The sequence below is a fragment of the Taudactylus pleione genome, unplaced genomic scaffold (genome assembly GCF_031769625.1).
Source record: "Taudactylus pleione unplaced genomic scaffold, aTauple2 ptg001619l, whole genome shotgun sequence".
Lineage (NCBI taxonomy): Eukaryota > Metazoa > Chordata > Amphibia > Anura > Myobatrachidae > Taudactylus > Taudactylus pleione.
In genome coordinates, this window is record NW_028286016.1 from 1,114,610 (window position 1) to 1,130,117 (window position 15,508).

The window sequence follows — 15,508 nt, forward strand, 5'->3', positions numbered from 1 at the left end:
AATTATTGAAATTTGATCTGTAAGATCTCAGTATATTATATTGACGGCTGATATCTATATGGCTTGATTGAAAAATATCAATTTATTAGAATAAAAATATATATTAAAAAACACATATGTATATATTTTCCATGTACAGGAAATATATTTTCCATGTACATTACATTGCGCAATAAGAAATAAAAAATATCACAAATAAAGAACGACAACAGTGAAATTTGATATAAAAATAACACATGAAAAATAAAAATAATAAATAAAAAGAAAATAACTGATATTAATTAAATAAATAGATGAATAATGAAATAATGATAAAATAAAATAAATGACAAATGAATTCAGAAGTTATTTAAATTGTTGGTGAGAGTCCAGAAAAAAATCCAAAGAAAGTGTCCATATGAATGAATAAATAAACTGCGTAAATGTAGCGTTAATATGAGATAAATTCTCCAAGAATAATTTGCTTGAGGTAATATAAAATGTGCACTATGGCAACAAAAAAGAAACAGTCATTGGTCTACACGTGTGGATCCGGAATAATATCCAGCTTGTATAATTACCAGACTTTGTTAATTGTCCACAGCCCAAGTATAATGCAGAAGTTCTTGCACTGGCATGCCGACGTGGAGAATATAAAAACTGGAAATGATGAATGGTGCTGGTCCGGAAACAAGTCCACATAGAATCCAATTGCTGTATTAAGGATGGGCTGTGGACAATTAACAAAGTCTGGTAATTATACAAGCTGGATATTATTCCGGATCCACACGTGTAGACCAATGACTGTTTCTTTTTTGTTGCCATAGTGCACATTTTATATTACCTCAAGCAAATTATTCTTGGAGAATTTATCTCATATTAACTCTACATTTACGCAGTTTATTTATTCATTCATATGGACACTTTCTTTGGATTTTTTTCTGGACTCTCACCAACAATTTAAATAACTTCTGAATTCATTTGTCATTTATTTTATTTTATCATTATTTCATTATTCATCTATTTATTTAATTAATATCAGCTATTTTCTTTTTATTTATTATTTTTATTTTTCATGTGTTATTTTTATATCAAATTTCACTGTTGTCGTTCTTTATTTGTGATATTTTTTATTTCTTATTGCGCAATGTAATGTACATGGAAAATATATACATATATGTGTTTTTTAATATATATTTTTATTCTAATAAATTGATATTTTTCAATCAAGCCGTATAGATATCAGCCGTCAATATAATATACTGAGATCTTACAGATCAAATTTCAATAATTTCTTGTCATTTTATATTCATATACCTATTTAGATATACTCACTGTTTAGATTGGTATGTTATTTATGTTATAATTTTTAGCGCTGTTCATACAATCTTTTGTTTTCAAAAGGGCTGTGTTGCTGGTCACCGGTTTTCCGTCTCCCATTTCTGCGAGTATGGTTTTCTTGTGTGTTCCAGTCTTCCTTCTCTCTGTTTAGTCTCTTCCTCCGGCCTGGGCTGCTTACCAACTCTGCCTGTGGCTCGGGGGTGGGGTATAGAGGAGGATGGACCCAAAAGCATCCTGGGAGCAGCTAAAGCTTTAACTGTGTGGTGCCCGTGGATCCAGATCCAGCTATACCCCAAGGTCAACCCTATGGACTTCGTAGAAACAGAGATAACAAAGGTAAGTTCTTACCATATCTCTTGTTATGTGTCAAAGTCAACAATCAAGAGAAGACTTCACAAGAGGGAATATAGAGGGTTCACCACAAGATGTAAACCATTGGTGAGCTGCAAAAACAGGAAGACCAGATTAATGGTTTTTTTAGATGTTGTTTGGCAAACTATACAGTTCTGGAACAACATCCTATGGACAGATGCGACAAAGATCAACTTGTACCTGAGTGATGGGAAGAGAAGAGTATGGAGAAGGAAAGGAACTGCTCATGATCCAAAACATACCACCTCATCAGTGAAGCATGGTGGTGGTAGTGTCATGGCATGGGCATGTCTGGCTGCCAATGAAACTGGTTCCCTTGTATTTATTGATGATGTGACTGCTGACAAAAGCAGCAAAATTAATTCTGAAGTGTTTCGGGCAATATTATATGCTCATATTCAGTCAAATGCTTCAGAACTCATTGGACGGCGCTTCACAGTGCAGATGGACAATGACCCGAAGCATACTGCAAAAGCAACCAAAGAGTTTTTTAAGGCTAAAAAGTGGAATGTTATGCAATGGCCAAGTCAATCCCCTGACCTGAATCCGATTGAGCATGCATTTCACTTGATGAAGACAAAACTGAAGGGAAAATGCCCCAAGAACAAGCAGGAACTGAAGACTTTTGCAGAAGAGGCCTGGCAGAGCACCACCAGAGATGAAACCCAGCGTCTGGTGATGTCTATGCGTTCCAGACTTCAGGCTGTAATTGCCTGCAAAGGATTTGCAACAAAGTATTAACAAGTGAAAGTTAGATTTATAGTTCATACACACGGGGCCTGATTCAGAGCCGCTCGCTATTTGCGGTCGTTCATTTAAAAAAAAGGGGTGGCTATTCAAATGAACCGTTCGCACTTTGCGGTCTGTTCATGCCTCTAAGTCTGAACGAGCGAGCAAAACTTGCGGTCGAAATTTTGAAAAATACGCCCCCTGGCCGCACGCATCCTACGTCATGTCCGCTATTTATTAGATTAATCGAGTACATCGAACAGCGTATGAACTGCTCGCTATTCTTGTGGTTGGTTATTTCAACCGCTATTTTGCGAGTAGTTCTGACTAAAAAAAACCCAAGTGACGTGGTCGCTGACGCTGCTGTATTAATTATGCACACCCATAAAACGCCCGTTTTGACCTTTAAGCACGCCTGCGTTCTGAATTCCACTCCCCGTTTTCAAGCACCTTCCCGTTACCACCCACATACGCCTCCTCCTGTCACTCAAAATAGCAGGCATTCGCTATTTTGCGAACAAACGATTTTCGGCCGCACTGACTGGTTCGCGCATGCGTATTACAATCTGTAAGCATGCGCAGTTGTGCGAACATCGCTCAGTGCGAACGAGCGGCCGCTTACGAGCGGCTCTGAATCAGGCCCACGGTCAGATTTTCCATCAGATTTGAATGATAACGATTTTAAAAATCGTTCAATCATTCAAATCTGATGAAAAAATCGTTCATGTGTACAAGCATGAACGATGGACGATGAACGATGCGCGTTCACGTTTGTTAGAGAACGATATCTGACATGTTTGCAGTCAGATTTGTCAGATTTCGTTCTTTTTCTTCAGATATCATTCAAATCGTTGAGTAAATCGTTAGCAAAATAGTTTGAAAAAAAAAATCGTTCAAACGATATCGTTCAAAAGATTGTTTAGTTTGTCCCATTACGTTTGGCCCCTTAAAAAGTGGGAGGCACATATAGAAACCATTGTAATTCCTACACCGTTCACCTGATTTGGATGTCATTACCCTCAAATTAAATCTGAATGTCTGCAGGTAAATCACATCTTGTTTGTGTCATTTCAAAGCCATTGTGGTGGTGAATAGAGGCCAAAATATGAAAATTCTGTCAATGTCCCAATATTTATGCACCTGACTGTATGTGTGTGTGTGTGTGTGTGTGTATATATATATATATATATATATATATGTATATGTGTATGTATGTATATATGTATATATATATATATATATATATATATATATATATACACACACACAGTGTCTATGATAGTATGCTAATTCCCTGCAACCAAACCGCTATATATACACAAATATACACAATGTTTGTGGAAGCCTGCACAATAGAGCTGTCACATTAATGTGGTCACACTTCAGGATGAATACAGTCTCTCTGTCTCTTTTTCACTGTCTCATTAATTTTCAATATCATAGACCCTCGTCTCATGTCTTCCACGCCTTCTGCAACACTCAGCTATGTATTGTCCCAACTCCACCTGTGACCTCCTGTCTTGCTCACCTTCTACTCCACCCAGTGATCTGTCATCCTCACCATCTGCTTCATTCAGTTACCTCCTGTCGTCCTTGTGCTCCACCCAGCTATCTCATGTCCTTCTCACTTCCAACTCCACCTGTGACCTCCTGTCCTCCTCACCTTCTGCTTCAGTTATCTGTCATCCTCACTTCCAACTCCACCCAGTTAACTATTGTCCTCCTCATCTTTTGCTCCAGGCAGTTATCTCTTGTCCTCCTCACCTTCTGCTCCAGCCAGTTATCTCTTGTCCTCCTCACCTTCTGCTCCAGCCAGCTATCTTTTGTCCTCCTCACCTTCTGCTCCAGCCAGCTATCTTTTGTCCTCCTCACCTTCTGCTCCAGCCAGCTATCTTTTGTCCTCCTCACCTTCTGCTCCAGAAAGCTATATCTCCTCCTCCTCACCTTCTGCTCCAGCCAGCTATATCTCCTCCTCATCACCTTCTGCTCCAGCCAGCTATATCTCCTCCTCATCACCTTCTGCTCCAGCCAACTATCTCTTGCCCTCCTCATCACCTTCTGCTCCAGCCAGCTATATCTCCTCCTCCTCACCTTCTGCTCCAGCCAACAGTGTTGTGCTCTTCACTTCTTGCCCCACAGTGATCTTCTTCCCTCATCACCTTCTGCTCCTGCCATGTTCACATTTCACCTCTCTTTGTCTTACAGGAGAGCCCAGATGTCCTGTCCAGCCCTACCCTGGGGCCCATTCATAACTCCAGGTAGTTACTGTGGCAGATTGTGGGTCAGTAGCAAGACTGATAGACCAAAGGAAGCAGCATGTTTCCTCCTAGTAGAATCAAGGGACAGTTGCTATAGTTAATACATTGAACCTTTTTTTTCCAAAATAATTTTTATTGTTAGGACAACAAAATATTGTAGTACAGATATATGCACAATAATCTTCAACATAGTAAATAGAACAATCACTTTGCGATCATACAACAAAATAATTATAATATTTGCAGTACGGAAATCCAGATATAAATTGTAGTTGCGCATATAAGAAACATTTACATACAATGTTACATATACTAATACTGTCAGTAAATCGGTTACCATTAATGACATAGATTAAAATCATAGATTGAGTTAAGTCAAAAAGGGGGGCCATTATCAAGCACTTCCAAATGATACCGTGATGTTAGTTGGAAGCATTTCCGTATGGAGTCTTTAAGTGATGGGGAAAGAATAGGAATATAGGGCAACCATGTGCCAAACATCTTTCAGTATATTTTTCTTTATTAGTGGACGTCTCTGTCCAATCCATTGTAAACAGATATATAATTCTAGGGTGTAATAATGTGAGAGTAGGTGGGTGAGGGTCAATCCATTGTAAACAGATATATAATTCTAGGGTGTAATAATGTGAGAGTAGGTGGGTGAGGGTCAATCCATTGTAAACAGATATATAATTCTAGGGTGTAATAATGTGAGAGTAGGTGGGTGAGGGTCAATCCATTGTAAACAGATATATAATTCTAGGGTGTAATAATGTGAGAGTAGGTGGGTGAGGGTCAATCCGTTGTGAGAGAATGGTCTTTTTAGCTGCTGCCGTCAATTTGGTCATTAGTAGCTTATGTCCCTTAGTCAGTCTCTGAGAGTGTTTTCCGATATATTCCAAAAAGCCCATTCTCTAAGGATCACAAAATCAATTGTTAGAATTTCTTTAATATAATTATTAAGTTCCCCCCAGAAGACTTGTACCTGTGGACAGTCCCATAGGCAATGTACGATATCAGCGTTAGGCGCTGAACATTTATAACAGTTGACGTCAGGCGCATCACCAATAATATATTTCAATTTAGGGGTGTAATATGCTCTGTAATATTTTCAGATGCATTTCAGCATAAGAGACTGATCCCAATTGTTTGTTCATTTTGAAACATGAAAGAGCAATAGTCTCTAACTCTCTATGGGGATTTGCGGGAAGACCTCCTTCCATTTTGCAAGTCCTGTAGTACTCGTTTGTAAATTTATAAGTGGTCGGGCACAGGAGTATATAAAAGACGGATTTTTCCACAGTGGTAAAAAAATTGAGGACAATTTGGAGAAATGGGATTGTGATCTAATAACTTGCCATGCTACATGTGGTATTTATTAATATGTTTTCTCTAGCTTCTGAAGGTATATTACGGGGATGGGTATGTAAAAGAGATACCCGGTTGTGGTGGGGAATAAAGGCCTGCTCCATAGAGTATGTGGTGTAAATGTTATGACCTCCAATCCAGTCCATTGCTATTTGATAATTAGCAGCCAGAGCATATTGTCTGAGATATGGCAGATTTACCCTCCTAAGTGTGTCTGCTAATAATGAAATTCTGGGTCGTTTTCCTGCCCATATACATTTTTGGAGATTACACAGTTTGATTTCTCTTTATCTGGGATAATTGGCAACATCTGGAGAAAGTAAAGGATTCTGGGGAAACTGATCATTAGGTAGAGGTGACATCTACCTATGTAGGATAGTGGAAGATGGGCCCATTTATTGAAATCATTATGGGCTCTATTTATTAACATTATTTTTACTAAAATAAAGTGAAAGGGCTGCTTTGTGTTTTCACACCCATTTCACATTATTTTAGTTTCACCTGTAGTTATTACAGGGCAATTGGAGTAGAATTAGTAAAATTCTACTCCAACCCCTAATTATCACTTATTTTTAGTAAAGCAGATCGCATTTCCCATAATTGTAATGTGAAATGTGATCCGACCATAGTTACTAAAAATAAATTGTAAAAAAATACCAGGGGAAGCCCTGTGATAATAACGTTACCAGGAGGTGGCGTTATCCAGGGTCTCCCCCGGTTACCGGGCTCCCACTCTGCTCTAACAGAGAGAGCAGAGATGGGAGCCGGTACCAGTAATCAGCTATGTGCTCTAAACAGACCGCAAGCTGATTACTGTAAAAAAAAGAAAAAAAAAATGAAACATTTTTTTTTTACTTACCTGAATCCAGGGACCGGTGATCGGGCCTCCGGTGATGGCTCCTCTCCGGTCAGCTGGTCTCCCACAGTGCACTGCTGCCCGGTCATCAGGTGATCGGGCCCCAGTGCAGTATGGGAGATCACCTGATCGGGAAGGCCGGAGAAGATCACCGGAGGCCAGGAGGATGCAGGTAAGTGTAATGAAGGGAGGGGGGGATCGCGGGGGTCCACGATCGTGGGGGGTGGGGCTTAGCATCGGTGGGGGGGTAGCAGCGACGGTGGGTCGGCGCTTGCGCGGGCTCTTAGTTGCGGTATTTTTTCTGAAAATACCGCGACTAGAGTCTGGATGGGATCCGCAAGGACAGAGCTTTATCGCAAGCTCTGTCCCTGCAAGGGATTTATAGTAAATCCCTGTGATATTGCCTGAATTCGCAATGCGAATTCACTCGGTAATATCACACTACAATCCGCATTCAATATGCAGATTGTAGTAAATAGAGCCCAAAGTGTTTTTAACAATAGTGGGGTGTAGTTAACCTCATTGAACCTTGATTATGAAAAACACCTTGTTTTTGTCACCCATATACCTATATGATCTTCCTACTGCTGATCAGTACTCTCCATGTCATGTCTTTGCAAGTATGCCTAGGTGTGAGGAGAGACCGAAAACTCTGAGGTGCAAATAGGAACATTACAGTCCACCCTCCAAAAACTTCATCACCACATCTTCCAATAAAATATTCCTTAGATTATCTTAAATTTTGTCTTAAATAAGCCTCAAGGGTGTGTGTGTGTGTGTGTGTGTGTGTGTGTGTGTGTGTGTGTGTGTGTGTGTGTGTGTGTGTGTGTGTGTAAGGGTGTGTGTGTAAGGGTGTGTGTGTGTGTGTGTGTGTGTGTAAGGGTGTGTGTGTGTGTGTAAGGGTGTGTGTAAGGGTGTGTGTGTGTGTGTAAGGGTGTGTGTAAGGGTGTGTGTGTGTGTAAGGGTGTGTGTGTGTGTGTGTGTGTGTGTGTGTGTGTGTGTGTGTGTGTGTGTGTGTGTGTGTGTGTAAGGGTGTGGGGGGGGGGTTGACTGTATTTTGGTGTTTGTGGTGAGGTTTTACATTGGTTGAATTTACATAAACAAGATTTTCAAAACTGTTCTGTAACATATTCAACTCAACACTCGTGTTTTGCAGAATTTAAGTGTCCCCACCTTTGACCCATTCTAGGGATATTAGACCTCTGACTGAATTAATCTTTGCAAAACCAGGTCTGTTCATAGTGATTGCATTCTGTGAATGTGATTGTGTGTTGCACAGGTACTCACTGTTATACACACTGGTAGGATGGAGAGGAGCTTGAGCGGAGTGGGGTGTCATACAGCTCACCAACTGGTGAGTTTATGTAGGTACCGGGTAGATGTACAGGGTCTTTGGAATGCATTGTGGGTCACAGGTAAAAGCAGATCTCTCCAGAGCTAAGTGGAAGAAAACTGTCATTGACTGTGATGCTCATAAACAGTGACAAGATGGCGCAGCTCATGTGCAATGCTTAGATCGGCAGCCATCTTGGAACAGGGAATGATACCTACCTGGAGTAATAAGATTGACTCTGTGCAGTAGCATACTCCACTTTTCATAAATATAGTGTGGAATTTCTCAACAAAGGTCCTACATTAAGGATGCTTTCTGTAAGAATGCAGGTCACTGCGGTGCTCTGTATAAGAATGCAAGTCACTGCGGTGTTCTGTATAAGAATGCAGGTCACTGCGGTGCTCTGTATAAGAATGCAGGTCACTGCAGTGCTCTGTATAAGAATGCAGGTCACTGCGGTGCTCTCTCTAAGAATGCAGGTCACTGCGGTGCTCTCTCTAAGAATGCAGGTCACTGCGGTGCTCTCTCTAAGAATGCAGGTCACTGCGACACTCTCTCTAAGAATGCAGGTCACTGCAATGCTCTCTGTAAGAATGCAGGTCACTGCGGTGCTCTGTATAAGAATGCAGGTCACTGCAGTGCTCTGTATAAGAATGCAGGTCACTGCGGTGCTCTCTAAGAATGCAGGTCACTGCGACACTCTCTGTAAGAATGCAGGTCACTGCGGTGCTCTGTATAAGAATGCAGGTCACTGCAGTGCTCTGTATAAGAATGCAGGTCACTGCGGTGCTCTGTATAAGAATGCAGGTCACTGCGGTGCTCTGTATAAGAATGCAGGTCACTGCGGTGCTCTCTGTAAGAATGCAAGTCACTGCGGTGCTCTGTATAAGAATGCAGGTCACTGCAGTGCTCTGTATAAGAATGCAGGTCACTGCGGTGCTCTGTATAAGAATGCAGGTCACTGCGACACTCTCTGTAAGAATGCAAGTCACTGCGGTGCTCTGTATAAGAATGCAGGTCACTGCAGTGCTCTGTATAAGAATGCAGGTCACTGCGGTGCTCTGTATAAGAATGCAGGTCACTGCGGTGCTCTCTCTAAGAATGCAGGTCACTGCGGTGCTCTCTAAGAATGCAGGTCACTGCGACACTCTCTCTAAGAATGCAGGTCACTGCAATGCTCTCTGTAAGAATGCAGGTCACTGCGGTGCTCTGTATAAGAATGCAGGTCACTGCAGTGCTCTGTATAAGAATGCAGGTCACTGCGGTGCTCTCTAAGAATGCAGGTCACTGCGACACTCTCTGTAAGAATGCAGGTCACTGCGGTGCTCTGTATAAGAATGCAGGTCACTGCAGTGCTCTGTATAAGAATGCAGGTCACTGCGGTGCTCTGTATAAGAATGCAGGTCACTGCGGTGCTCTGTATAAGAATGCAGGTCACTGCGGTGCTCTCTGTAAGAATGCAAGTCACTGCGGTGCTCTGTATAAGAATGCAGGTCACTGCAGTGCTCTGTATAAGAATGCAGGTCACTGCGGTGCTCTGTATAAGAATGCAGGTCACTGCGACACTCTCTGTAAGAATGCAAGTCACTGCGGTGCTCTGTATAAGAATGCAGGTCACTGCAGTGCTCTGTATAAGAATGCAGGTCACTGCGGTGCTCTGTATAAGAATGCAGGTCACTTCGGTGCTCTCTCTAAGAATGCAGGTCACTGCGGTGCTCTCTAAGAATGCAGGTCACTGCGACACTCTCTGTAAGAATGCAGGTCACTGCGACGCTCTCTGTAAGAATGCAGGTCACTGCGGTGCTCTGTATAAGAATGCAGGTCACTGCAGTGCTCTGTATAAGAATGCAGGTCACTGCGGTGCTCTGTATAAGAATGCAGGTCACTGCGGTGCTCTGTATAAGAATGCAGGTCACTGCGGTGCTCTCTCTAAGAATGCAGGTCACTGCGACACTCTCTGTATAAGAATGCAGGTCACTGCGACACTCTCTGTATAAGAATGCAGGTCACTGCAGTGCTCTGTATAAGAATGCAGGTCACTGCGGTGCTCTGTATAAGAATGCAGGTCACTGCGGTGCTCTCTAAGAATGCAGGTCACTGCGACACTCTCTGTAAGAATGCAGGTCACTGCGACGCTCTCTGTAAGAATGCAGGTCACTGCGGCGCTCTCTGTAAGAATGGAGGTCACTGCGGCTCTCTCTGTTAGAATGGAGGTCACTGCGACACTCTCTGTAAGAATGCAGATCACTGCGGTGCTCTCTGTAAGAATGGAGGTCACAGCGACGCTCTCTGTTAGAATGCAGGTCACTGCGTCTGTCTATGTATTTGCGCTAATCTAGGATTAGGTGTAGGACACAGTAATGTATGACACAAGGGAGCAGAGCAGTGATGATATTAGTGATACAGCTGTCACTAGTGTATAGAGCATGTGTGGAGGAAGGATTAGGTGTAGGACACAGTAATGTATGACACAAGGGAGCACAGCAGTGATGATATTAGTGATGTAGCTGTCACTAGTGTATAGAGCATGTGTGGAGGAAGGATTAGGTGTAGGACACAGTAATGTATGACACAAGGGAGCAGAGCAGTGTTGATATTAGTGATGTAGCTGTCACTAGTGTATAGAGCATGTGTGGAGGAAGGATTAGGTGTAGGACACAGTAATGTATGACACAAGGGAGCAGAGCAGTGATGATATTAGTGATGTAGCTGTCACTAGTGTATAGAGCATGTGTGGAGGAAGGATTAGGTGTAGGACACAGTAATGTATGACACAAGGGAGCAGAGCAGTGATGATATTAGTGATACAGCTGTCACTAGTGTATAGAGCATGTGTGGAGGAAGGATTAGGTGTAGGACACAGTAATGTATGACACAAGGGAGCAGAGCAGTGATGATATTAGTGATGGAGCTGTCACTAGTGTATAGAGCATGTGTGGAGGAAGGATTAGGTATAGGACACAGGAATGTATGACAATAGGGAGCAGAGCAGTGATGATATTAGTGATGTAGCTGTCACTAGTGTATATAGAATGTGTGGAGGAAGGATTAGGTGTAGGACACAGTAATGTATGACACAAGGGAGCAGAGCAGTGATGATATTAGTGATGGAGCTGTCACTAGTGTATAGAGCATGTGTGGAGGAAGGATTAGGTATAGGACACAGGAATGTATGACAATAGGGAGCAGAGCAGTGATGATATTAGTGATGTAGCTGTCACTAGTGTATAGAGCATGTGTGGAGGAAGGATTAGGTGTATGACACAGTAATGTATGACACAAGGGAGCAGAGCAGTGATGATATTAGTGATGTAGCTGTCACTAGTGTATAGAGCATGTGTGGGGGAAGGATTAGGTGTAGGACACAGTAATGTATGACAAACGGGAGCAGAGCAGTGATGATATTAGTGATGTAGCTGTCACTAGTGCATAGAGCATGTGTGGAGGAAGGATTAGGTGTAGGACACAGTAATGTATGACACAAGGGAGCAGAGCAGTGATGATATTAGTGATGTAGCTGTCACTAGTATATAGAGCATGTGTGGAGGAAGGATTAGGTGTAGGATACAGTAATGTATGACACAAGGGAGCAGAGCAGTGATGATATTAGTGATGTAGATGTCACTAGTGTATAGAGCATGTGTGGGGGAAGGATTAGGTGTAGGACACAGTAATGTATGACACAAGGGAGCAGAGCAGTGATGATATTAGTGATGTAGCTGTCACTAGTGTATAGAGCATGTGTGGAGGAAGGATTAGGTGTAGGACACAGTAATGTATGACACAAGGGAGCAGAGCACTGATGATATTAGTGATGTAGCTGTCACTAGTGTATAGAGCATGTGTGGAGGAAGGATTAGGTGTAGGACACAGTAATGTATGACACAAGGGAGCAGAGCAGTGATGATATTAGTGATGTAGATGTCACTAGTGTATAGAGCATGTGTGGAGGAAGGATTAGTTGTAGGACACAGTAATATATGACACAAGGGAGCAGAGCAGTGATGATATTAGTGATGTAGCTGTCACTAGTGTATAGAGCATGTGTGGGGGAAGGATTAGGTGTAGGACACAGTAATATATGACACAAGGGAGCAGAGCAGTGATGATATTAGTGATGTAGATGTCACTAGTGTATAGAGCATGTGTGGTGGAAGGATTAGGTGTAGGACACAGTAATGTATGACACAAGGGAGCAGAGCAGTGATGATATTAGTGATACAGCTGTCACTAGTGTATAGAGCATGTGTGGAGGAAGGATTAGGTGTAGGACACAGTATTGTATGACACAAGGGAGCAGAGCAGTGATGATATTAGTGATGTAGGTGTCACTAGTGTATAGAGTATGTGTGGAGGAAGGATTAGGTGTAGGACACAGTAATGTATGACACAAGGGAGCAGAGCAGTGATGATATTAGTGATGTAGCTGTCACTAGTATATAGAGCATGTGTGGAGGAAGGATTAGGTGTAGGACACAGTAATGTATGACACAAGGGAGCGGAGCAGTGATGATATTAGTGATGTAGATGTCACTAGTGTATAGAGCATGTGTGGAGGAAGGATTAGGTGTAGGACACAGTAATGTATGACACAAGGGAGCGGAGCAGTGATGATATTAGTGATGTAGATGTCACTAGTGTATAGAGCATGTGTGGGGGAAGGATTAGGTGTAGGACACAGTAATGTATGACACAAGGGAGCGGAGCAGTGATGATATTAGTGATGTAGCTGTCACTAGTGTATAGAGCATGTGTGGGGGAAGGATTAGGTGTATGACACAGTAATGTATGACACAAGGGAGCAGAGCACTGATGATATTAGTGATGTAGCTGTCACTAGTGTATAGAGCATGTGTGGAGGAAGGATTAGGTGTAGGACACAGTAATGTATGACACAAGGGAGCAGAGCAGTGATGATATTAGTGATGTAGCTGTCACTAGTGTATAGAGCATGTGTGGGGGAAGGATTAGGTGTATGACACAGTAATGTATGACACAAGGGAGCAGAGCACTGATGATATTAGTGATGTAGCTGTCACTAGTGTATAGAGCATGTGTGGAGGAAGGATTATGTGTAGGACACAGTAATGTATGACACAAGGGAGCAGAGCAGTGATGATATTAGTGATGTAGGTGTCACTAGTGTATAGAGCATGTGTGGAGGAAGGATTAGGTGTAGGACACAGTAATGTATGACACAAGGGAGCAGAGCAGTGATGATATTAGTGATGTAGCTGTCACTAGTGTATAGAGCATGTGTGGGGGAAGGATTAGGTGTAGGACACAGTAATGTATGACACAAGGGAGCAGATCAGTGATGATATTAGTGATGTAGCTGTCACTAGTGTATAGAGCATGTGTAGAGGAAGGATTAGGTGTAGGACACAGTAATGTTTGACACAAGGGAGCAGATCAGTGATGATATTAGTGATGTAGATGTCACTAGTGTATAGAGCATGTGTGGAGGAAGGATTAGGTGTAGGACACAGTAATGTATGACACAAGGGAGCAGATCAGTGATGATATTAGTGATGTAGATGTCACTAGTGTATAGAGCATGTGTGGAGGAAGGATTAGGTGTAGGACACAGTAATGTATGACACAAGGGAGCAGAGCAGTGATGATATTAGTGATGTAGCTGTCACTAGTGTATAGAGCATGTGTGGGGGAAGGATTAGGTGTAGGACACAGTAATGTATGACACAAGGGAGCAGAGCAGTGATGATATTAGTGATGTAGCTGTCACTAGTGTATAGAGCATGTGTGGAGGAAGGATTAGGTGTAGGACACAGTAATGTATGACACAAGGGAGCAGAGCAGTGATGATATTAGTGATGTAGCTGTCACTAGTGTATAGAGCATGTGTGGGGGAAGGATTGGGTGTAGGACACAGTAATGTATGACACAAGGGAGCAGATCAGTGATGATATTAGTGATGTAGCTGTCACTAGTGTATAGAGCATGTGTAGAGGAAGGATTAGGTGTAGGACACAGTAATGTATGACACAAGGGAGCAGAGCAGTGATGATATTAGTGATGTAGCTGTCACTAGTGTATAGAGCATGTGTGGAGGAAGGATTAGGTGTAGGACACAGTAATGTATGACACAAGGGAGCAGAGCAGTGATGATATTAGTGATGTAGCTGTCACTAGTGTATAGAGCATGTGTGGGGGAAGGATTGGGTGTAGGACACAGTAATGTATGACACAAGGGAGCAGATCAGTGATGATATTAGTGATGTAGCTGTCACTAGTGTATAGAGCATGTGTAGAGGAAGGATTAGGTGTAGGACACAGTAATGTATGACACAAGGGAGCAGAGCAGTGATGATATTAGTGATGTAGCTGTCACTAGTGTATAGAGCATGTGTGGAGGAAGGATTAGGTGTAGGACACAGTAATGTATGACACAAGGGAGCAGAGCAGTGATGATATTAGTGATGTAGCTGTCACTAGTGTATAGAGCATGTGTGGGGGAAGGATTAGGTGTAGGACACAGTAATGTATGACACAAGGGAGCAGAGCAGTGATGATATTAGTGATACAGCTGTCACTAGTATATAGAGCATGTGTGGAGGAAGGATTAGGTGTAGGATACAGTAATATATGACACAAGGGAGCAGAGCAGTGATGATATTAGTGATGTAGCTGTCACTAGTGTATAGAGCATGTGTGGGGGAAGGATTAGGTGTAGGATACAGTAATATATGACACAAGGGAGCAGAGCAGTGATGATATTAGTGATGTAGCTGTCACTAGTGTATAGAGCATGTGTGGGGGAAGGATTAGGTGTAGGACACAGTAATGTATGACACAAGGGAGCAGAGCAGTGATGATATTAGTGATACAGCTGTCACTAGTGTATAGAGCATGTGTAGTGGAAGGATTAGGTGTAGGACACAGTAATATATGACACAAGGGAGCAGAGCAGTGATGATATTAGTGATGTAGATGTCACTAGTGTATAGAGCATGTGTGGAGGAAGGATTATTGTAGGACACAGTAATGTATGACACAAGGGAGCAGAGCAGTGATGATATTAGTGATCTAGCTGTCACTAGTGTATAGAGCATGTGTGGGGGAAGGATTAGGTGTAGGACACAGTAATGTATGACAAACGGGAGCAGAGCAGTGATGATATTAGTGATGTAGCTGTCACTAGTGCATAGAGCATGTGTGGAGGAAGTATTAGGTGTAGGACACAGTAATGTATGACACAAGGGAGCAGAGCAGTGATGATATTAGTGATGTAGCTGTCACTAGTATATAGAG

The 15,508-nt window shown here is 42.3% G+C and overlaps 1 protein-coding gene across 1 annotated transcript in view; it reads left to right on the forward strand.

The window, feature by feature from the left end:
- LOC148442101 (acid-sensing ion channel 1C-like) overlaps positions 1–4,679 on the forward strand; it is a gene marked incomplete at its 3' end in the record, with an annotated part of 595,053 nt that extends 590,374 nt beyond the window's left edge. The window contains exon 10 of the mRNA XM_088464233.1: positions 4,627–4,679. Within this exon, the coding sequence (XP_088320359.1) occupies positions 4,627–4,679 (53 nt within the window). The remainder of the gene's footprint in view (positions 1–4,626) is intronic.
- Between the last annotated feature and the right edge of the window lie 10,829 nt (positions 4,680–15,508).